Raw genomic sequence first — 21,860 nt, forward strand, 5'->3', positions numbered from 1 at the left:
GTTGACAACTGAAGCTATCCAGCACAAGCAGTTACTATAAGCCAGACCTGTTGAGATCACTAGGGACACAGCAGTAAACAAAGTAGATCAAACTGCCCGCCTGCATGAAACTCCTTTTCCAGTTAGGCTGGGAAGGGAAGGGAGAGCCCCTACTGCTGTATCATTGGCAACTCTTAATCATTAGCCCTGGGAGACAGTCTTCTGGTGAGAGCTAGAGACATTGTCTCTGGGGAACTCGGGGACAGCAAGCGGGTTTCAATGTGGTTGGTGGCAGTAGTTGAGTTCTTTTCTAGGCATTGGAAGCTCAGTCTGTCTCAAGCTCCTCCATAGCTTCATGTGCTTTATGCCATGTTGAGAGGACTTTTAGCACCCAGGGCAGGTAACATGATAGGACTGGAAGACTTGAGGTAGCACAGGAAAGTGGATTTCCCCAGGGGGTTAAAGTGCTATGGTGTGAGATCTTTCTCCCTTGCCTGTTTCTCTCTCCAGCACAGAATATGCCATCAATAAGCTGCGGCAAGAAGGGAGCGAAGAGGGGATGTATGTGCTGAGATGGAGCTGCACCGACTTTGACAACATCCTTATGACCGTCACCTGCTTTGAGAAGTCTGAGGTCAGTCAGAAGACAGGTGTGGGCCAAATGATGTAATTTCAAAGTGTCTAGTTCCACAGAGCCCAGGAGCTGTAACAGTGCCTGGGTATCTCTCAGCAAATCCTTGGGTAGTCTGGCAAGAATTCCCTGCTGGATAGGAGACTTTGAATAGCCAAACCCAGTGTCCTTTCCTCATAGCTCTCCCTCTAACCCTCATGCTCTGCTCTTCTCCCTCCCTCCCTCTGTGCCTCCCTCCCTCCCTCCCTCCCTCTGTGCCTCCCTCCTTCTGTCCCTCTATTCCTCTCTCCCTCTAGTACTCCCTTCTTCCATAGAAGGACTATGGCTTTGAAAGGTAGAGCATGACCAGAAAACGGGCTCACATCAGATTCTGTATCCTCATAGACTTAGAACTGTTTGTGGCATTTTCTGGTGTGGTCTAGTGCCAAAATTGTACCTCACCAACATGGCCTAAGAGGATTCCTCAGCAATAGTTTCACACATTTTAACAAATAAATTGCTATTCCAAGATGTCTATTAAAGAAACATCCAGGTGCGCCTAGAAGCTGAGAATGATGTGAAAGAAATCCTGAAGGCTAAGGTATTAGTTAGAATTGGCTCACAAGACCTTAGCTGCCTTGCTATTCATGCTGCTTTTAGAATGCTAAGTGGAATATTTTAGATGGTGAATTTTACAGGGTTAGTCTACACAAATCCACCAGGATAGTGAAGCTCACATAGACTGGGAAAACTGGAGTGGGAAGAACCTTCTAGATGGAGGCCAGGCATTAGCATATGGCAGAAGTCAGACACAGGAGAGAAAAGTACAAGAGAGCCCCCTGGGACTTGGCCTTGTCAAGAGTGGAAAGAGGAAATGGCAGAAGGAAACCAGTGTGACCAGGTGTCCTGGGTAAAGTCACAGGGGTGTTCCTGAACAGCCAGACCTCAGGGCTGACTTGGGCTCGGTGGCTCAGAACTTGCCAGGCTTGTTGCCTAACAGGATGCCTATCTTTGTTACTCATCAGTCTTTGGAGGAAGCTTAATAAGATGGTAAGTACTTAAGTAGCCCAGCCTCCCGAGGTAGAATCAGCCTGTGCTGTGCCAAAAAGGTCATTGTCTGAGGAACACAGCCTGCTTGGTGTCAGGTTACCTGGAAAAAGAACAGAGAGGACTGAGCCTTTAGCTTATTCCATCTGACCAGGAAGAGGGCTAAGCATTTTACACTGGGGTTAAACCTTACCATATAGTAAACGTGAGGCTATCCCATTGTATAGGTGAAGTAACCTTGTAAAGCTTTGAGATTTTAAAGACCATGTCCCAGTTTATACCATGAGTAGATCTTCTGGCCCTCAGTCTTAACCACTAAATAGCTTCCTTACTTTCCTTTGTACAAGAAGAACCATGGAAAAAAGCTGCCTGTACTGCCTTTCTGTGCCACTAGAACAGTAAACTGGATGAATAGCCATACACCAACTCCCAGTATGGGTCTCTTCACATAGATTCATGGTGTGGAAGGGCCCAGTGTGAAAGACCTCTGGATGAATTTTGTTATTATTATAACTAAATATAATAGCTAATATACGTAATATTAGCTAATATTTGTAAGGTAGTAAGAGTTTTGCCTTTTTAAAAAACCATGTATTAATTGTACGTAATTATGGTTTTTATTACAGTTTCATTCACGTACATGTTTTGGTACTTACCCCTGTAATCCTTTCTTGCCCCTACTCCTGCTAATCCCTTCTTCCCAGCCAGTCCCCCTTCCATTATCGTGTCTCCCCTCTCCTTTCCTCCCTCCCTCCCTTCTCCCCTCCCCTCTCCCTTTTTGGTGATCCACTGAGTTTAATTAGAGTAGCTTATAGGAGCATGAGTGAGGGGTTATTTACAGAAGCCTGGGCACCTTACCTATCCCACTGAAGAAAATGTCTCTTCCTTCCTCAGCAACCATTAACTGTATTTATATCCACAGTGAGGGATGGAACTCTTGTGCTGCATGACAGAATGTTATGGACCTGGTTGTGTGCAGGTCTTGTGCTGATAATCACAGCTACTGATAGTTCAAGAGCAGTGGTCACGACATGCCAGGAAGAAAGCATTCCACAACACTCCACCCCTTCTCCACTCTTCTAAAATGTCCCCTGAGCCTTGGAGTAGGTGATACAGACATCTCAGTTGGTTATTCTAAAAAGTGCCAAGTTTTAAAATACACTTGTCCTTTAAGCACAGCAGCAGTTCTGTGGCATTTTTATGGCCTTCATCTTACAGGTCAAAACCCAAGTGACATTTCTGAAGCTATAACAGCTCTGTCTGTTAATGCTGACTCCCTTTAATCGGTGCCTTCTCCTGAACTCTGATGTTACTGACTTATTGGTTGGTTGGTCTGTTTACGTAGTTTTTTAATTTTGAATTGTTCTTAGGCATACAATGTTTCTGAACACTCCCCCTCAGATCCCTCTAGCATTAGCATACTCCAAGAACATTTGCCTAAACCTATTCTAAACAGGTAGTTTCTGGTTGTTTTTCTGGATGGCAGGTATTGGGAGGCCAGAAACAATTCAAGAACTTTCAGATCGAGGTACAGAAGGGCCGCTACAGCCTGCATGGCTCGGTTGACCACTTTCCCAGCCTGAGAGACCTCATGAACCATCTCAAGAAGCAGATCCTCCGCACAGACAACATAAGCTTTGTGCTGAAACGTTGCTGTCAGCCCAAGCCCCGAGGTTTGTCTGTGACAATCAGGTTGTGCCCCTTGGTGATACATACCCTTTGTCAGTTGGTGATGTTTCAAAACCCATGTGGCCCAAGAGATGCTGTCTGGCTGAGTTAAAGAAAGTAACCCCTTACCATAGGTTTTGAGAGTTTTCCTTTCAGCTCATTGCAAGTCTGTCCCTGTCTCAAATCTCATCCCAGTGTTTTCTATAGAATTCCTTTCCTCAGCATCTCAGATAGGCTACAGAAAGGAGCATGTTTAGGATTAGTAAGCCAGAATTTCTTTGTTTTTTGAGGTAGAGTGGCTTGAGAACTCACCCAATTTCTGTTTATGTATCAGAAAAATGTTCCTGGCACATCTTCTGTGGACCAAGAACCACATTAGATGGAAAGAATCAGAGATGCCTAAGACCCATTCCCTGTTCTCTGAAGGTATCTACCCTACGCTAAAGGTCACTGAGACTACCTCACTATACAATGGCTGTTTTAATCAGCACACATAGGTACCATACCATGGGGTAAAAAGAAAGATGGTCAAAACCTCTGAGCCATGGGGCATGGTAGACTGAATGGAGGAGGCAGATCTTGAGCTGAGTATTGGATGATGAGACAGAGGTACCAGTTAGGCAGATTCTGCCCAGCAGAGCAAGGATCGTGCACAGGGGCAGAGTGGCAGGTTGGGGCAGGAGCTGCAGAAAGCTTCAGGTGTGCAGGGATGTAGTGAAACAGAAATAGAGAGAATAGGAAGTAGGACTAAGGAGGGCAGATTTGGGATCATGGAAACCTCAGCTGCCATACCAAGGAGCTAGAACTTTCATTCTTCAGGCAGAGGGAGCCTTAGAAGGATCTTGGAGTAAAACCTAAACAATGGCCTGTTGTGGTGGCACAGGCCTTTAATTCTAGCAGTCAGGAGGCAGAGGTAGATAGATCTCTATGAGTCCAAGGCCAGTCTGGTCTATATAGCAAGTTCCAGGCCAGCTAGTACTATATAGTGAGACCTGGTCTCCAAACAAAACAAAAACCCAAGCAAAGGGCCAGGGACGCAGCTGTTCTTTGGTAAGCTCCAAGAGTAATGTGACCATTGTCCTGCAGGTGGATTCATTGCCTCTGAAGTGAGTGTGAAGGGATGCTTTAGGAGTTATCTGGCCAAGGGCCTCATCTTATAGAAGTGAAAAAAGTCTCATTGAGGTTCAAGGTGAATTGAGTGCCAGGTCTAACCTGAATGCTAGGTCCTCATACTGGGTGTTTGTTTTTTGTCGTCCCCCCCCCCCAAGAATACAGCCTTACATTGTTGGATCTTTCCTTAGAACCGCCCAGCCTGAAGAGGAGGAAGTACAGCAGCCTCTAACTCCTTGTTCTGGAGCAGGCTTTTTGTCTGAACCCATATTGTTCTTTAAGGGAATTGTATCTTCAGGGGCAGAAAGGGCCTAGGTTGTTTTCTGGAGGTGCTAGAGGCTGAACCTGGGGCTTCATTCACATGAGGCAAGTGCCCTACTGCTGAGCTGTCTCCAACCCGGGGTGATGGAGTTTTTAATGTGTGAATTGCGCATGTTTTAGTCCCAACAAGGGGCTGTCCCTGAACTTGAAAGAGGAAGGACTCCTGTTGATCAGATAGGGTTACCTGCTAGCTCCAGAGAATAACTGCAACCTCTGGTTTTATGCTGGAAGATGATCCACAAAAGAGGAAAACACATCTGTCTCTTGGCCATGATATCTCAAAGCTCCTTAAAACCTTAAAGCCAAACAGCCATGCTTAATCACATGATCTCCTTCTGGGTATTAAAAGATCTTCCTTTCCTAGGGACTCATAATCCCTAGGGGAGGACAGTGTTCACAGGAATGGAGAAGGCTAGAGACTAGGATGTGATTTCCTTGATTTTCCGTCTGTACAGGGTTCCTGTACAGAACTCTGACATAGATGTCACCCAGAACAGTGCAGATCTGGGAGCAGGTAGCTTTGGGGAAGAGGTACAGGAAAAGATCCAGACCTCTCTTGAGGCCCTACTCCTAAAACGGAGCACTGAGAGTGTTTCCTATTTCCCTTTCCTACTTGCTTGTGAACCTCCAAGGCAATATCTGGGTTTCACTCACCACTCTTGACTCATGGGAAGCCCAGGGCAACACAGGATCAGTGTGTAGAATGTCTGTCAAGTGGTATTTATAGCAGTACCTGCCACTGTAGCAGTACCAACTGGCAGTTCACATGCATGTTTCATTTTCTCTCTCACACAGTAGCTCTTTATACCAATTATAGAGATGAGGAAATTGGATCTCAAGGTTGGTGAGTGACTCTCAAGGCTCCACAGCTGATGAGATCAGTGGTAGTTACAATAGCAGCAATGAATAACAATAATGGCTGCTACAGGCTTTGTAAGGCTTGTGTCTGCCAGATACAGTTGGAAGGCCTTACGTGTTGCAAGCTGTTTAGTCCCATGTAGAGCTTCCTCAAGCTCCTCAGACTGCTTTCTTCCCTCTGCCACTTGCAAATTGGAGAAATGCTAAAAATCAAGAAAATGTGACATGAGCTTTTGGTTTAGTGAGCTCCTCTGCTTTCCTAACCATAGGGTTCCCAGAGCTAGACTCCATGATCTAGATTTCTTACTAGAAAATACAACCAAGAAACTCCTCATGGAAGAGAAAAAAAAAAAAGTCAAAGGAAAAGGCGAGTAAATTCTTTGTCAGGCTCAGTGCCCAGCAATACACTTGAGGGATATAGCACCCATCTTCCCACATCCTCAGCGCAAGTGTGCCATGGAATTTCCAGTCAGTTCGCTCTGCAATGAGGACTTCTGCACCTGCTTAGTGGTTGAGTGCTTGCCTACCATGCACAAAAATCACACTACAAAATAAACAAAAAAAACAAACAATTGTTGAGCACCCATTGTGTCTCAGGCTGTAGATGCAGAGCAGAAAATAAGGTAGACATAGTCCCTGGTTTCTTAGGAGTTTTCTTACTTAGATTTAGTTTGGTGCTTTATTTTGCTTTATTTTTTGCTTTGTTTTGAGATGGAGTCTTATCTAGCTCAGGCTGTCCTCCAACTCACTAATTGAATCTGACCTTAAACTCCTGATTCTCCAGCTTCTGCCTCCCAATTGCTAGGATTACCAGCCTGTGCCAGATATTCTTAGATTTAAATCATCATTTCCTAAAGGAAACTCCCCTGACAGCTGTAATGTGAACCTTGGAGCCCCTTGGGCAAAATGGAGCTTTCTAGATGGTTGACTGGTTAATATTGGCTCTCATTAGCCTGCAAGCTTCTAGAGGGTATGAATTAAATACCCAATAAATATTTGTTGAATGAGAGAACTAGCTTGGTAAGCCTCATGGTTTAGCATACATTGCCTGGCCACGGTCTAGGACCTACAGTATGCTGCTCAGACTTTTCTAATCTGTTCCACAGAGATCTCCAATCTGCTGGTAGCCACTAAGAAAGCACAGGAATGGCAACCTGTCTATCCCATGAGCCAGCTGAGTTTTGATCGGATCCTCAAGAAAGACATTATACAAGTAAGTCATTACTGTAGGCATTGGCATAGACTTGGCCCAGCCTTGGTCCTGCTCCCCACGAGGAGAACCCCTGGAAATTTTGGGGTGGTGGTAGATAAAGGCTGCTTTGGGGAAATCCTAGTGTTTAAAAGGAGGAGACTCACTTTCACAATTGAAGCTGCTCAAACAGCATCCTCCTCGTCTTACCCAGCCTTGTTGATGATGTCATCTAAGACACTGATCATTGGGGAATGTGAATGAACAGGGTGTGGGGCTACCTGGGATGGAAGGACCTTCCATTGTGTGGGAACACTGATGTGACAGTGGAAGTTGGTCTCTGGCAGGAGCCTGGGCTGATAGCCCCCCCCACCTTACAGCATTGCTATAACACTACCTCTAGGGCTCAGTCCTGCATAGTGAAGAGAACAGAACAGAGACCCCTGTGGATGGCAAGATAAGAAATAGCTTGAGAAACACATCCTCATGGGGACCCAGACCATTGTCACAGCCTTTTCTAGGATAGCCTTTACCACCCAGAACTTACAGTCTTAGACATTCCCAGAGTGTTGACTGTAGCTGCACTTCGGCCTTGTTGGGGTATGAAGGCCAAGGACAAATCTACTTTCTGTTCTGTGCTCTCTCCCCAGCCCTAGTAGAGAAGAGCTACATAGAGCAGGAGGTGAGGCATCAAAGCAGACAACATGCCAGCAGCCTTGGGGAGAAAGAAACTATAGAACCACTGGCTGCCCAGGAGGGTCTGTAAAGCCTGGATGGTTGGTGGGCCAGGCACAGGCTCACTGCTATGAAGGAGGCCAGGGGAGATGGCAAGAATCTGTTTAAGAGTATACAGATGTCTTCACTGAAGACCTGTCCTTACTGATGTCTGTCACTGTGGTGGTGTCAGAGTAGAGTGCCCTGACATTCAGATCACACTGGAACTGTAGTACACAGTCTGTTTTCTATATAGAACTTGACATACAACTTGAGACCTGCCTTCTTTCTTCCTTGGAGCCTCTGAGCAGATAACTACTACTCTTTATCCTTTCTGCATCCATTTAGCCAAGAGAGATCGAGCATTCGCATACAGTAGATGCAGTCACTAACTTCTGTAGACTAATAGTGCAATGAGGAGGAAGAGCCTTGCTTATCCTGAGGTGACCAAGCATAGCAGGATGTGGGACTATGAGACCTGGTTTTAGGCTGGATTCCTGGGAAAGGAGCAGCAAAGTATAGTTCCAGAAGATGTGCAGCAAGTAACTGTGCAGTCAGGGAACTGCATGGAAGGAGGCTGGAGTGAACATCAGCCTTTGTGGGTTGCTATAACCTGGCCCTCCTGGGAATCAAGCCACCTCCTGGGAAGAGTGACTGTTCTGGAAGAATAAATGGCTTTTATGGGATATTCTGAGACTACAGCTTCCCATAATTTTGATAGATTGCTTCATGACGCATGAAGCTCTAATTAATACGGGGCCTTGCCAGGATGCAGCAGACAGGTAGATAAGTAGCCGTTGTACTATGACAGGTGACAAATGGTGGTATTTGTGTAAATTAATATACCCGATTAACAATGGTGTATGTTTCTGTGGGGAACAGGACTGGTTCCCTAGGTATGTGCCACAATCCATTTTCTTTTTTTTTTATATATATTTTTATTTAATTTGTATGCGAGTATTGCCTGTGTATAAGTGCACCCGTGTTGTGCAGTGCCCATAGAAAACAGAAGAGGGTGCTGGATCCCCTGGAACTGGAGTTATGGACAGTTGTTAGCTGTCATGTGGGTATTGGGATTCAAACCCGGGTCTTCTGCAAGAACAGCCAGTGTTCTTAACCCCTGAGCCATCTCTCCAGCCCCCACAATCCATTTTCTATATATACAAGGGTCCTAGAATCATAGAATAGTAGACCCTTAATTTGCAAGCTTTGTGGGACTATATTAAGAATTTAAAAATTAGAAGTATTGGAAGTCCATCTGTAAGGGTCCTTAGAGACAGACCCTCTGTGCTAAGGGCTTTGCAAGGGTGGTCTTACTCATCTGGTAGTATGATTTCCTTCCTTTGAGGAAACTGACAGCCCTAGGCCTCAGCTTGGGCAGGTGCTCATGTATTTGCATCACTGCTTCTCAAGGTCTACTGTGGATACTAGGTGGGTGGAGGGTGAGTCCAATGTGAAAAAAAAACAGGCACTGCTCTGAAAGCTTTGAAGCAAGCAGAGTGCATAAGCTCAGCAGATGGGTTCTGTGTGTCAGAGTCTGTATCAGGAGCATTTATACTTCGTTCCTTACTTACTTCTTACTGCAGCACTACAAAACAACTGACATTATTATCCACTTACAGAGACTAGACAGAGATTAACCACCACAAAGGAATGCACCCTAGTTAAATGGCCACCAAACAGTAGGGTGAGGAGTTAAAAACCCCTTCACTTTGTCCTCCAGCCTGAGAGTAGAGGTACTACCTGGCTGAGTCCTCCTAGAGTCTGTTCTGGAGCCCTGGGGTTGGAACTGATGTGTCTGGCTGCTGGGTACTGTTTGCAGGCTTGTGATAGATCACAGCTGGGCTCTGATGATAGGCTGATTCTCCAGGTGGAAAGCAAGTGAACATTTAAGGAGTAGGACTACTTCTGGGGTCCAGAACAGCTTTTTTTTTTTTCTGAAGAGCTGATGAGGATAAGGCCCTGGAGTTTGGGAGCCTTGTGGTTTGTTTGCCTTGGCTCTGTACAGTGTCCCATTGAGGACTCAGCTCCTGACTCAGGCCATCATACAGCTGGGAGAGTCACCTGGCCTTGTGTTTCCTCCCTCAGGGTGAGCACCTCGGCAGAGGCACAAGAACACATATCTACTCTGGGACCCTGATGGACTACAAGGATGATGAAGGGACTGCTGAAGAGAAGAAGATAAAAGTCATCCTCAAGGTCTTAGATCCCAGCCACAGGGACATTTCTCTGGCAAGTGCTCCCCCTTTTCTCAAGGCAGGGAATGTAGGCACCCCCTTTTAGACCATGTGGTTCCCACCTTCTCTTTCAGTCATACTTCTCTTCAGTACTTTCTGTGACAGACTATGAAACTACTGAGGGAGGAATGAAGATGAAAACAAAAGCAGCCTCTTGTACCTGTCCTGTCCTGCTGTCCTGTCCTGTCCTGTCCTGTCCTGTCCCCTTCTCTGTCATCAGAAGCCCCTGTGTGGTGCTATAGAACTCTAGGAAAAGCCAAGTGGTCTCAGAGCTCCCAAGGGATTCCCAGGCTCCTACACATGGAAACTTGAAGGAGTCAAATGGCTTGCCCTGGACCTCACTGACTGTTGGAGAGGGACAAAGCCAAGTGTGGAGCAGAGATCTGCTGCCTTGGCTTCCTGTTTATCATGACATAGTGCTAAACATTGTCAGTTCGTGAAATTTAGAGAAAGAGAACAAGGTGGGTCTGGATAGCTAATAGGAAAATTAGCAACTAGCTTATCCCACCAGTCTTGCTCTGTATTGTATTTTCTAAATAAATCCCATACCTTAACTAGAAATCTAAGGTCAAGACATGTCCATGCCTCTGGACAGTTGGGGAAGGAATTTTTAGGACCTGGGGATGACAGTGGTGAGTTTTCTTCGTGTCCACTGATGGTCTCTTAGCAGTCTGGGGTGAACCTAGACATTCCCATGTTTTTTCTCTCACAGGCCTTCTTTGAGGCGGCCAGCATGATGCGGCAGGTTTCCCACAAACACATCGTATACCTTTATGGTGTCTGTGTCCGAGATGTGGAGAGTAAGTATGTTCTCTCTTGAAGGAGGCAGTTGGCCCTGGCTGGGGTGTGTGTACTCTGAAGACTATCCTGGCTACTTGCTTTCCTTCTGCAATTGGAGAATTCAAGGTGCTCAGCAGTTGGGTTGCAGAAGTCAGTGGCAGCCATGGTTTGTTCTCATTTCTTTAACACATACTTTTGCCACTCAGACCCCACATGGCAGGACTTGGGAGGTTGAGCTAAAATGAGGCTGTTAGGTGAGGCGTGGCAAGAGCTAGAAGAGGGTCATGGTAGGAGAGTGTGTGCAATGGGCTGGCCTGCTGAAGAGATTTCTGCCAGTAGCCTGGAGCTGACTGACAATCTCTGGTGTCAGGTTGCCTGATAGGAATGTCCAGGAAGAGGAATTTTCTTAACCCTGAAAGCTTTGATCTCTGAAGTCTGTTGTGTAGGATGTCCCATATGTCCCCGTGTGAGCCTTACTGATAGGGGAGTTTGGTCCTGTGGGCAGCCTAACCTATGTGTCATAGTGTATGGTGCTATAAAGTGGCAGTGGTGGCAGTTCTGAATCCTGTTCTATGTGTCAGGCACTTAACCAAGGCCTTCCATGTCTTGTCTGGTCCTCCCCAGGCTCCTGTGAGATTAAGTATTGCTGTTTCTATGCTGTTAAGATGATGTCATGTAGGGTCACAGGAATAGATCATTTTTCTCCACCAATTTAAAGAATAACAAGGCAGGAAAAACAAACTTCTCAGCACTCAGCCAAATTATATTGATAGTGAAAACACACGAGAGGGACAGAGACAGAGACAGAGACAGAGAAAGCACACACACAGAACACACAGAAACAAGTGGGAAGAGGACCCAGAGATGATGCATCTGATGCTGGGATTTTATATGTTTGGGGATAGGAGCTCCTTTTTCACTCTCAGAATTGGCTGATATAGGATATCACAGGGTATTGGATAATCCAGACAAAGAGGGAAGCTGATCGACTCACTTCAGGAGCCTTCCAGTAGGAGATTTCAAAGCCCTTGAAGAACGGTTCACAGTGGTAAGGGTTGGGGTGGGGGAAATGAAGTCTTTGTCTTAGGGGAAAGAATCAGGAAGTGGCCATCTTAAATATTTAAGAGATAAGTACATTAATCTACATAGAACCTCTTTTCTTATCTCTCTGCCTACCAGGGATCTGTCTGACTCTTAGTCCTTCATTTCCATATATTCAGACAAAGGCTCTGAGGCTCAAGATCCCTTGCTCAAGGTCATCAAGATTAGAAGTGGAAGAACTTGGGGTTGAGCCCAGGCCTGGCTAGCTCTGCAGTCCTCTGCTGCTTGCACCTCCCAAAGATTTGTGTACTCTGAAGCTGAGCACTATCCACTAAAGGGTGCTGTTGTAAGGGGTGACGGAGAATTATCCTGCCCAACCCCAGGCAGAAGATTCCAGATATGGCTGTTTTTATGCCTGCAGATATCATGGTAGAAGAGTTTGTGGAGGGAGGACCACTAGATCTCTTCATGCACAGGAAAAGCGATGTCCTCACTACACCCTGGAAGTTCAAAGTTGCCAAACAACTGGCCAGTGCCCTGAGTTACTTGGTAAGAATGTTCTCATGTCCATGGTATTTCCTACCAGAACAAGTGTTCCACTGGGGGGAGGGCGGGGATGGCAGGAAGAGGTGCTGCTGGAGAGCAAGTAGAGGGGCCCCATCCCAGGTTCCAGATTCCAGGTACAGAGCTCAGTGGTTGAGCACAGGTGTGCCTGTGCTGTTCTGTAGGATTGCTTATGAATCCTAGATAGAGGAAAATGTTGGAGGACTGGTTATTTTTTGTACAGAAAAGGGAGAAACAGCCCGAGCATGCTGAATGAATAAGGGAAACTCCCAATGTCCATCAGAACTAACATTGTAGGGCACATATCCTGGGCCACCTGGTGCAGGTTTTACATACTCACAAAGCCCTATAAGGCATGTTCTGTCATTGTCTCTGTTTCACTGATCAAAGACCTGGAGCTGAGGGACGCATCAAGTAGACTGTCGTAGGTGAGCCAGACTGTGGGATCTGCTGTGCCTGGGGTGGTGAACTGGACTGTGGGGCCAGGGTTGGAAACAGAGGGTGAAGGGAGAGAAGACAGGCCAGCTTGCTACATGCACCTTTTTTTATTCTACAGGAAGATAAAGATCTAGTTCATGGAAATGTGTGTACCAAAAATCTTCTTCTGGCCCGTGAGGGAATTGACAGTGAGATTGGCCCGTTCATCAAGCTCAGTGACCCTGGCATCCCTGTCTCTGTGCTATCCAGGCAAGGTGCGTGTCCTCCACTTATTTTCCAGACCATTCCCATTCCCTACTTCTGCACCAGGCATCTGGCCAGCAGCAAGAAGGTGCTGGGCTATGTTAGGTCTCCCTTTAGAAAGGGAGTCAGCAGACAGGTAAATGGTGCTAATGCTGTTTGGTCTTTGTGGTAAAGGTACTGTGATCCACACAGAGGGGTCCATGAGCCCTAGGAAGTAGTCAGAGATGTTAGGGCAGGTGGTTGGCGTCCTGAATCCTCTCCTGTGTTCTGGAACCCCACTGTAGCCAATGGGCAGTATGGAAGGCAGCACATTCTTTTTGACCAATGAATGCTGAGATCTCTACCTTCACGGGGGATTAGGTTATACAGAGTTATAGGCTCCAGAAGGAAGGGCAGCCCCAGCAGCTAAGATCTTAAACCAGTGCTGCCCAGATTGTGTTCTGCCCCCTAGCCTGCTACACAGGAGGACCAGTGTGCCCCAGGACCTGATGCTAGTGGTCTGTTAACAGCCTCTGCTACCTTCAGCATTGAGTTTTGGTCAACTCTATATTGAGTTTTGGTCAATAATTTAGTAAGAGAATAGAAAGCAGGATGAAAAATAAGTGTTGTAAGTAACCCTAAATACCCATTTCTTGAAAGGGGAGCTGGAATCATCCTGTGATACCTATTTTATAGGTATCACATGCCTATCATCCAGTAGTCCTTAGGCAGACCCAGTCAAGGGTCTTGTCCTTAGTAAGAGTCACTGAGAACTCCAGGATAAGCCGAGAGGCCTGGGAATCTAGTGGTGCTGATAACACACTGGATTTGGGGGAGCAACATGGTCAAAATGTAGGCAGAAGAGGGCTCAAGAAGATGTTTGCACTTCATCTGGGTCTTGCAGGTCATTGAGGTGACTCCAGCAGGGCATCATGTGCATGTGCTGTGTCAGGAGACATACTGAGAGGCTGGGAAGGTCAGGTGGGCTTGAGCCTTAATACTGTGCTCAGAAGCAACCCTGCTCCTTTTTCTTTGATAGCCAGGAGACTGTAGAGGACCCTGCATTTGGCAAAGGCATTTCAGGGGACATGTCAGAAGTATCTTTGAGATTGTTGGTCCTTGTCTTAGTTAGAAACCAAAAAAATAAGCCACTGAGGTCACCAGAATTAAGAGGCGTGTGATTTCTTCACCTGTTCTTTCATTCTCTGTGTTTTTCTTAAAGAAGAGAACCAACATAAAATGAAGAGTTTTGAGCCATTGAGTAGGTTATAAGCAGCTGCCTGCCTCTGAAATGCTGGCCTCTTCTCCTCCCCACTTTCCCTTTCCTGAGCCTTTGTTCACAGGACCCCTGCCCTTCTGCGGTGGCCCTGCCCTGTAGTGCTCTGCTGTTTCTGAGGCCAGGTTTCTGCAGATGGCTCTTCTGAGAAGCTTGTGAAAAAGGACCCCTGTGCTGGCCCTGATTGGAAGCACCTAGTCAGGGACTGGAAGGCTGCTGTCTGGTGGGCCTGTTATGGGTTCATGTGGCCAGGAACTCTACAGGAAGCAGTTCTTTCATGGATCCAGGGCTCTGGTGGCAGCAGCAGCATTTGGCACACTACATGGTCCCAGAAGCTGGTCTGTAGGTTGGTCTGTTCTTTCTCCAGAATGCATAGAGAGAATCCCCTGGATTGCTCCTGAGTGTGTTGAAGACTCCAAGAATCTGAGTGTGGCTGCTGACAAATGGAGCTTTGGAACCACACTCTGGGAAATCTGCTACAATGGAGAGATCCCCCTTAAAGACAAGACCCTGATTGAGGTGAGACAATGTTTCCACCCACGGGTAAGATGGCAGATGCTCTCAGGCACAGTAGGAATAGCTGTACATAGGCTTGGGCTTGAGTTTCCCCCATAGGCTTGTAGATTTGTGATCCTACAAATGTAAGTAACTTCTCTGAGCCTTAGCTTCACTGTGTGTAAAATGGAAATAAAAACTCCTTTGTGGGATTCTTGATTGGCAGGCAATTGATTATTACAGTATTATTTACTGAAATTTGAAGTGCCTATTATTTTGTCTGTTGCGTGCCTGCTGTGTATCAGGCAGGCATTGTCCTGGACTGAAGCACTGACCTTGCCCTCCCCTGGGGACTATGGGGGATGGGGAATAGCAGGGAAGGTCAGCTCAATTAAGGGTAACATGATTCAGCTGACCCCTTACAATCCAGGTACAATGTACAAACTGGAGGACAGTGACTTCACTCAATTTCGATTTCAAAATAATAGAGAAAATATAGAAAATGGTGGGCTTTTTTTTACGTAATCTCTGTTATTCTTGACTGCTATTAATACTTTTAGTGTATTGTCATATTTGATTTTTTCGAGACAGGGTCTCCCAGCAGTCCTAGCTGGCCTGGAACTCACTATGTAGACCAGAATGGCCAGGATCTCACAGGGATCCACCGGCCTCTGCCTCCTGATTGCTAGGATTAAAGATGTGCACCACCACATCTGGCCATCCATATATTTTTAAATTTAATGTTGTGAGCATTTTCCTATGTGATTCTTACAGTTACTTTTTAAAATAAATTTAATGATTACTTGTTTAGCTTAACTCATTTTATATTTGGCATTTATTCTGTTTGCTCCTTCCAATTCTGCAGGGAATACCTTTGTCCATTAAACCTTGACTCATGTGTGATTTATTTCTGAGTCATGCAGTAATTGGAATTAACTAGCCAGGGTTTGAAGACTCTGAAGGCTGCTGTTGAGGTTCAGAAAGGCTGCAGGCTTCCCTATATCACAGCATCACAGAACTGGGATCTGCTTCTCTTTCTCCCTGAATTTGGGTTATTTTACTCTCAGGAGTGACATTTCTCCACATTGGAATAAGGACATAACAACCCATGTTTATGAACTCTGCCTTTTGGCACAGATGTTGGGGATTAAACCAGGGAGTAGATTCTGGGTTGAAAGGATGGAGGATTGTCCTTTGGTCTCTTCTCAAGTGTCACTTTTCTTTACAGAAGGAAAGATTCTATGAAAGCCGTTGCAGGCCAGTGACTCCATCTTGCAAGGAGCTAGCTGATCTCATGACCCGCTGCATGAACTATGACCCCAATCAAAGACCTTTCTTCCGAGCCATCATGAGGGACATCAACAAGCTGGAAGAGCAGAGTGAGTATGCAGCACTGTCTTAGCCCTAAAGAGTGGGGGCACGGAGGGTGGGAGAATGAGTGGAAGTCTGCCCGTGAGTGGCAGTCCTGACCATCACTTGCTTTTTAATCTACCTCCTTGTCTCTTCTGTTAGATCCAGACATTGTGTCAGAAAAGAAGCCAACAACAGAGGTGGATCCCACTCATTTTGAAAAGCGTTTCTTGAAGAGGATTCGTGACTTGGGAGAGGCAAGTTATACCTATACCTAGGGCTCATGTCTTCTGTTTGCTTGCATGTCCTCTCTGTATGCAAACTGCCCTGTCCCTCTTCATCTTGGGTCAAAGATTATAGAAGAAGTACCTTACTGCATTTTGTGGGGGACATTTACCCCCCACATTTACTACACTCGACATATACCATGCCAGAATGCATGTTGCTCTTGGCACATGACTATTGCAATTATATATCCACCCAGGTCAGCGTCCTCAAGAGCTTTGATTCTTCTGTCTGGCACAGAGGTGGTTAGGTACAGAGGTGGTAGAAATAGGAAAATCTCTAACTCTGACTTTCCTGAGATTATCCTGTGTGACTCCCAAATGAGGAGAATCCCAGCTTTTCCTTTGGACATCAGTTAATGTGGTTACTGGGATATGAGGCTTCCTACAGCTCTTCAATAGTTCCATTAACATCTTAACTATCTGATGTATGATCAGCACCTGTGTTAGGCATTTTCACAAACTTAGTCCTCATAGTACAAAGAGAGCATATCAGGAACCATCTCAGAAAGCTTGGTGATGCTAGCCAGCCAGCATCACTGTTAAGTGGCTTATCTGGGATCCATAGGTTCCCTCTGCAAATGCTGTTTTCAGTTCTGTTGTGGGCCCTGTCCTGTAGCATGGGCCCAGGACTGTAAAATACTTTAGTTGTCCTACAGGTCCAGAAATAGCCTCATTGCTTGTGGGGTATGTTGTATTGGCAACTGGGATTGATGAGTTGGTTCCTTAGTCACCTACTGCTCTCTAAATCTTAGCTCAGTAATGGGAAAGTGAGGCCAAGTGAAGATGGGGAGTGAGGTGGGTGGAGAGAGTCCAAGATACAAGCTTCACCTGCAGCATCAGGCTGTACTTTTGGCCCAGCCTTCAGAGGGATAGCATGAGCAGCAACTGAGAAGCTTCCCCTGCAAGATCAAGCTGTGTCCTCCCTCTGCCCCAACCCCTGCCTCCCAGCCTTCAGAGGAACAGCATGAGGCATAAGACATTTTCTCAGTGTATCTAGCTGGGCTGGATCTCTCTGATGTTCATCTTCCTTCCAGGGCCACTTTGGGAAGGTGGAGCTCTGCAGGTATGACCCTGAAGGGGACAATACAGGGGAGCAGGTGGCTGTCAAGTCCTTGAAACCTGAGAGTGGAGGTAACCACATAGCTGACTTGAAGAAGGAGATAGAAATCTTAAGGAACCTGTACCATGAGAACATTGTGAAGTACAAAGGAATCTGCATGGAAGATGGTATGTTGTGCATATTGGGCTCTGCTTTAGAGCCCAAGTGGCTGCCTGGGTCCTGTATGCCAGTGCTAAACAGGCACCTTTACCAGCTCCACTAGCTCCCCATAGACTTCCAGTGTTTCCAGGTTGCACACTGCCAAAGCCCTCGGCAGCTGTAGGCAGCTTAGCCTCCCTTCCAGTCAGGGAATGGATCAGCCTTGTCTCTCCAGAGGTACATGCACCCATGCTGGGGACAGGACTTCACCAATCCAGATAACCACACTGATGCTGTAAAGAGGTGACAACCCTTTACCTCCTTTCCCTATTCTTCTTACCCAATATTAACTTGGGCATTTTGCGCTGTACCTAGCCAAGGTAGCAAACCAAATCTAATAGTAGCAGTATTTACTAATACTTGTGTCTTATTTTCAAGCCAACCCACGTCACGCTTGTCCTTTAAGACTGGCAGTGAAGCAGGGCATGGTGGTGCATGCTTTTAATCCCCGTACTCAGGAGGCAGAGGCAAATGGATCTCTGTGTTTGAGGCCAGCTGGTCTGCATAGTGAGTTCCAGGCTCACTGTGAGTGACCAGAACTACATAGTAAGACCCTGACTCGGAAAAAAATGCAATCAACCAAAGATTGGTAGTGAAAGGACATAAGTTATAATTTTAAAAGTGATATTTGCCTACTGGTGCACAGAGCACTAGAGCTGAATTTATCCTGGTGTAAGGGTTTTGTGCCTGAGGTAGGGCCTGGAGATGTGACCTCCATTCACTGCTGACGTAGGACCTGGGGATGGGATCCCCATTTTCTGAGGAGGTGCCTGTATGCCATTTGGTAGGATCTCCTCATGTTCAGGGTGAAGCTGAAGCCCCACCAGGTCCTTTCTCAGAGCCTGTGCAACCACATACTGATGCCAGTTTCTCCTAAACAGGAGGGAATGGTATCAAGCTCATCATGGAATTTCTGCCCTCGGGAAGCCTAAAGGAGTATCTTCCAAAGAATAAGAACAAAATTAACCTGAAACAGCAGCTAAAATATGCCATCCAGATCTGTAAGGTAAAGACACACAAACAGAAAAAAAGATAGCACGTTTTAAAAATCAAGCATTCTACCCTGGGTAATTATTAGTAATTAGACTCCTGTGGGAGACTTGGTTATAATTGGACTGAGTTTTTAAAACTCTGTACTATTTGCATGAAACATGAGCCTCCACTATGCAAGTAAGTGAACCTGTTAGGTCCAAGTGCATCTGTGTAGAGTTCTTTGAATTGTTTAATCTTAACTAATAACAACAAAACTTGATGGCAGCTGGGAGGGTGAGTGTCAGCCTCTTTTAAGGGTGTGACTCTTGGTCAGTTAACCAGGCTCTCCAGTAGATGGACTCACACCAAAGGGCACTGGGGACACAAATTTGATTCTGTAGGCCTTAATACACTTATAATAGAGTGCATGAAATTGGGTGGGGGATACCAAGGCGGGGTGCAGATAAGAGAGGGGATCTAAATATAATCAAAATATATTGTATGAAATTCGCATAAAGGAAAAAAATGTCAGTGCTTTGGGAATGGAATGGTATTTCTTTTGTGAAGTGGCAGATGGCAAATACAATCTGAAGTGCCTTTTGCAGTGCCCGACCATTACTTCTCTCACAGGGGATGGACTATTTGGGTTCTCGTCAATATGTTCACCGGGACCTAGCTGCAAGAAATGTCCTTGTTGAGAGTGAACACCAAGTAAAGATTGGAGACTTTGGTCTAACCAAAGCAATAGAAACTGATAAGGAGTACTACACAGTCAAGGACGACCGGGACAGTCCCGTGTTTTGGTGAGTCTTTTCAGTGTTCCTTAGATTAGCACTGTTCTGGTAGGTTCTGTCTGGCTATACTTCAGTTTTCCTTCCTCTGGCCTCAGTGGAGCAGAGAGAGTAGAGCATTTCCTCAGAATGCTCTGCTGAAAGCAGCCTACACTGTGCCTTACAACTGTAAGATGGTACCAGCTTCTCTGGAGTGGGAGAGGTCTGGCCATCAACTCAGAATCTCCGGCCTCCCCACAAGCAGGCACTACTTGCTACAGTTCTCCCAGCTATAAGCAGGTAGAAGAGCTCCTTCTGAACACATCCATGCAGAGGATGACCTGGAGGGGGCCATGGGGCCATAGGGTACACATTGGCCAGAGTCAGGGAGATCAAGAGGGAGGCTTGGCTGACATTTGATTGGAGAGCCACACACTGACCATAGCCACCTTTCAGCCTGGAGCACTCTCCTGAGGGAAGCTGCCCACCTCCTACCCCTGTAAAGCTGGCTAAGCACCCTGGTGCCTCTTGCACGGACACAAAGAACCTTCTCCCACCTTCTTTCTCTCAACCAAAACCAAAAAAGAAGGAAGAAAATATGGCAAGGCCCAGGTTTATGCCTAGTACTGGAGACATGGTGACCAGTAGATGAGTCCTGAGTTTGTTGTGAGGCAGCCAACTTTGTAATACATTAGCAGGCTGCAGCATGGCTTTTTAGAAATCCTGCATGTTTGGGTAAAAGCTGAAAGACTCATGGGGGCTTATAGGGGTGAGTGGAAGGAAGCATGTGTGTCTGACAAGAATGAGAGGGGGACTAAAACTCGTCTGGGTGAGTCATCAAGAGACAGTTTTGTAGGGGGTGACTGAGTCAGAGCTTAGGAACCTGCGTTTGGGAGCCAGAAACTCACCACAAGGATATCAGAAGGGTAGAGAGTTTGTACTAAAAAGATCACCATGGAGGGGAGCAAGAACAGAGCCAGGGAATCTGGGTCAGCCACTTAAACAACCCAGGAAAGAGCCACAGCTGCGCAGCTTGGGATGGTAGTCCAGACAGTGGGAAATGGCTAGGTGTGAGGGGTAATTAGGATACTAGTTTTGGGATACTTGATATTTCCCTTCAGTACCTGGGCATCCTTCATTAACCAATGCCGCTGAAGAGGATACTAAATCTTAACATGCAGGGATTGAACCTGGGGCTAGTTCAAGGACCACCCCGTCCCCCAAAGCATGTCCTCTGGGACAGGAGTACAAACATGACTTCTCATTTGAGGACAAATAACATGATGCTGAGAGCCTCTGGGATATTGCTTTCTTTGTATTTCGATGTGCACTGTGGCAGCGGAGTCTGACTGACACCCAAACACACACTTAGGTGCCTTGTGGATTAAATTCTAAAGACCAAAGAAGACATTTTCCTGAGCTACTTGGTAATTTTTGGAGGAAAGAAAGGCTCACTTTCTGCTTTCTTTCAGGTATGCTCCAGAATGTTTAATCCAGTGTAAATTTTATATCGCCTCTGACGTCTGGTCTTTTGGAGTGACGCTGCATGAGCTACTTACTTACTGTGATTCAGACTTTAGTCCCATGGCTGTAAGTGTTAACTCCTGTTTTTATCTGAAGCCACAGCCCAAACATTTGTATCTGTTCTTCTGCTTCATAAGCTTTGCTTTTGAACAGAGTCTGGTCAGTGCATTACATTTGAAAGGAAAAAGGTCACTTTTCACTTAACTTGGTTAGACACAACAAGGTCTGGCAAAGGTTGGCTTCACAAGGAGCTCAAAATTCTATAGGATGACCCAGCATTTCAGGGTGAGAGACCATCTCAGCGGAGAATGATGAGCCAAAAGTACTATGGAGTAGGGGCTTGTTTTCACTTAACAGACAACTGTGGTCGGTAGTCTGAGGTGTTGATTATAGATTTATCATTGAGAGCAAATAAGGATTTGGGATTTTCATTTAAAATTACTAAGAAGGAAAGCTTTGTTACTTTAATTTCTCATAAATTCTAGAAATTTCACATTAATCTGGTTTTTCTATAGATATGTACAGATTAAAACATTTCGTTTGGTTTTATTTAACATAGCTGTTCCTGAAAATGATAGGCCCGACCCACGGCCAGATGACAGTAACACGACTTGTGAGTACACTGAAAGAGGGAAAGCGCCTGCCATGTCCACCCAATTGCCTTGACGAGGTAACCATGTTCCCCTCCCTGGGAATGAAACCTGCTATAAATGGTCTTACAGCTTGGCTTATACTAGGGATAGGGGAAGGGTGAGAAGAAGTGGAGTAGAAAAACCCTTCAAACTTGGCTGGAGAGATGGCTCAGTGGTTCAGAGCACCTGATATTCTTACATAGAACCAGAGTTCCTTTCCCAGCACCCATGTTGGGCAGCTTACTGACTGTAACTCCAGCCCCAGGGGATCCATTGCCCTCTTTTGGCCTCCTTGGACACCCCCCAACACACACACAAATACACATAAATGAAAATAAAATCTTAAAAAAGAGAAAGTCCTCTAAGCCATTTTTCTGAAACTGAGTTTCAGATAAGATATATGAGAAATCTCCCTTTGGGTAGTTAGGCCCCATCAAAGCCTGCCTCCTGCTCCCCTCCATCCTGAGCCTGTCCACATGCCTTATCAGAGGAGCACGTGATGACATCTTAGTGTGAAA

At 46.0% G+C, this 21,860-nt stretch overlaps 1 protein-coding gene across 2 annotated transcripts in view; it reads left to right on the forward strand.

Moving 5' to 3' along the window:
* Positions 1–21,860, forward strand: part of Jak1 (Janus kinase 1) — a 152,227-nt gene that overhangs the window by 128,222 nt on the left and 2,145 nt on the right. For both annotated transcript variants that reach the window (XM_008831066.3, XM_008831064.3), the window contains 15 exons: positions 490–613; positions 3,123–3,309; positions 6,700–6,806; positions 9,585–9,728; positions 10,446–10,533; positions 11,976–12,103; positions 12,675–12,810; positions 14,422–14,573; positions 15,778–15,928; positions 16,062–16,156; positions 17,221–17,413; positions 18,326–18,450; positions 19,047–19,219; positions 20,659–20,776; positions 21,270–21,380. In XM_008831066.3, coding sequence (XP_008829288.1) covers positions 490–613; positions 3,123–3,309; positions 6,700–6,806; positions 9,585–9,728; positions 10,446–10,533; positions 11,976–12,103; positions 12,675–12,810; positions 14,422–14,573; positions 15,778–15,928; positions 16,062–16,156; positions 17,221–17,413; positions 18,326–18,450; positions 19,047–19,219; positions 20,659–20,776; positions 21,270–21,380 — 2,032 coding nt within the window. The remainder of the gene's footprint in view (positions 1–489; positions 614–3,122; positions 3,310–6,699; positions 6,807–9,584; positions 9,729–10,445; positions 10,534–11,975; positions 12,104–12,674; positions 12,811–14,421; positions 14,574–15,777; positions 15,929–16,061; positions 16,157–17,220; positions 17,414–18,325; positions 18,451–19,046; positions 19,220–20,658; positions 20,777–21,269; positions 21,381–21,860) is intronic.

This window comes from Nannospalax galili, unplaced genomic scaffold, assembly GCF_000622305.1.
Source record: "Nannospalax galili isolate Female #2095 unplaced genomic scaffold, S.galili_v1.0 scaffold553, whole genome shotgun sequence".
In the NCBI taxonomy this organism is placed as follows: domain Eukaryota; kingdom Metazoa; phylum Chordata; class Mammalia; order Rodentia; family Spalacidae; genus Nannospalax; species Nannospalax galili.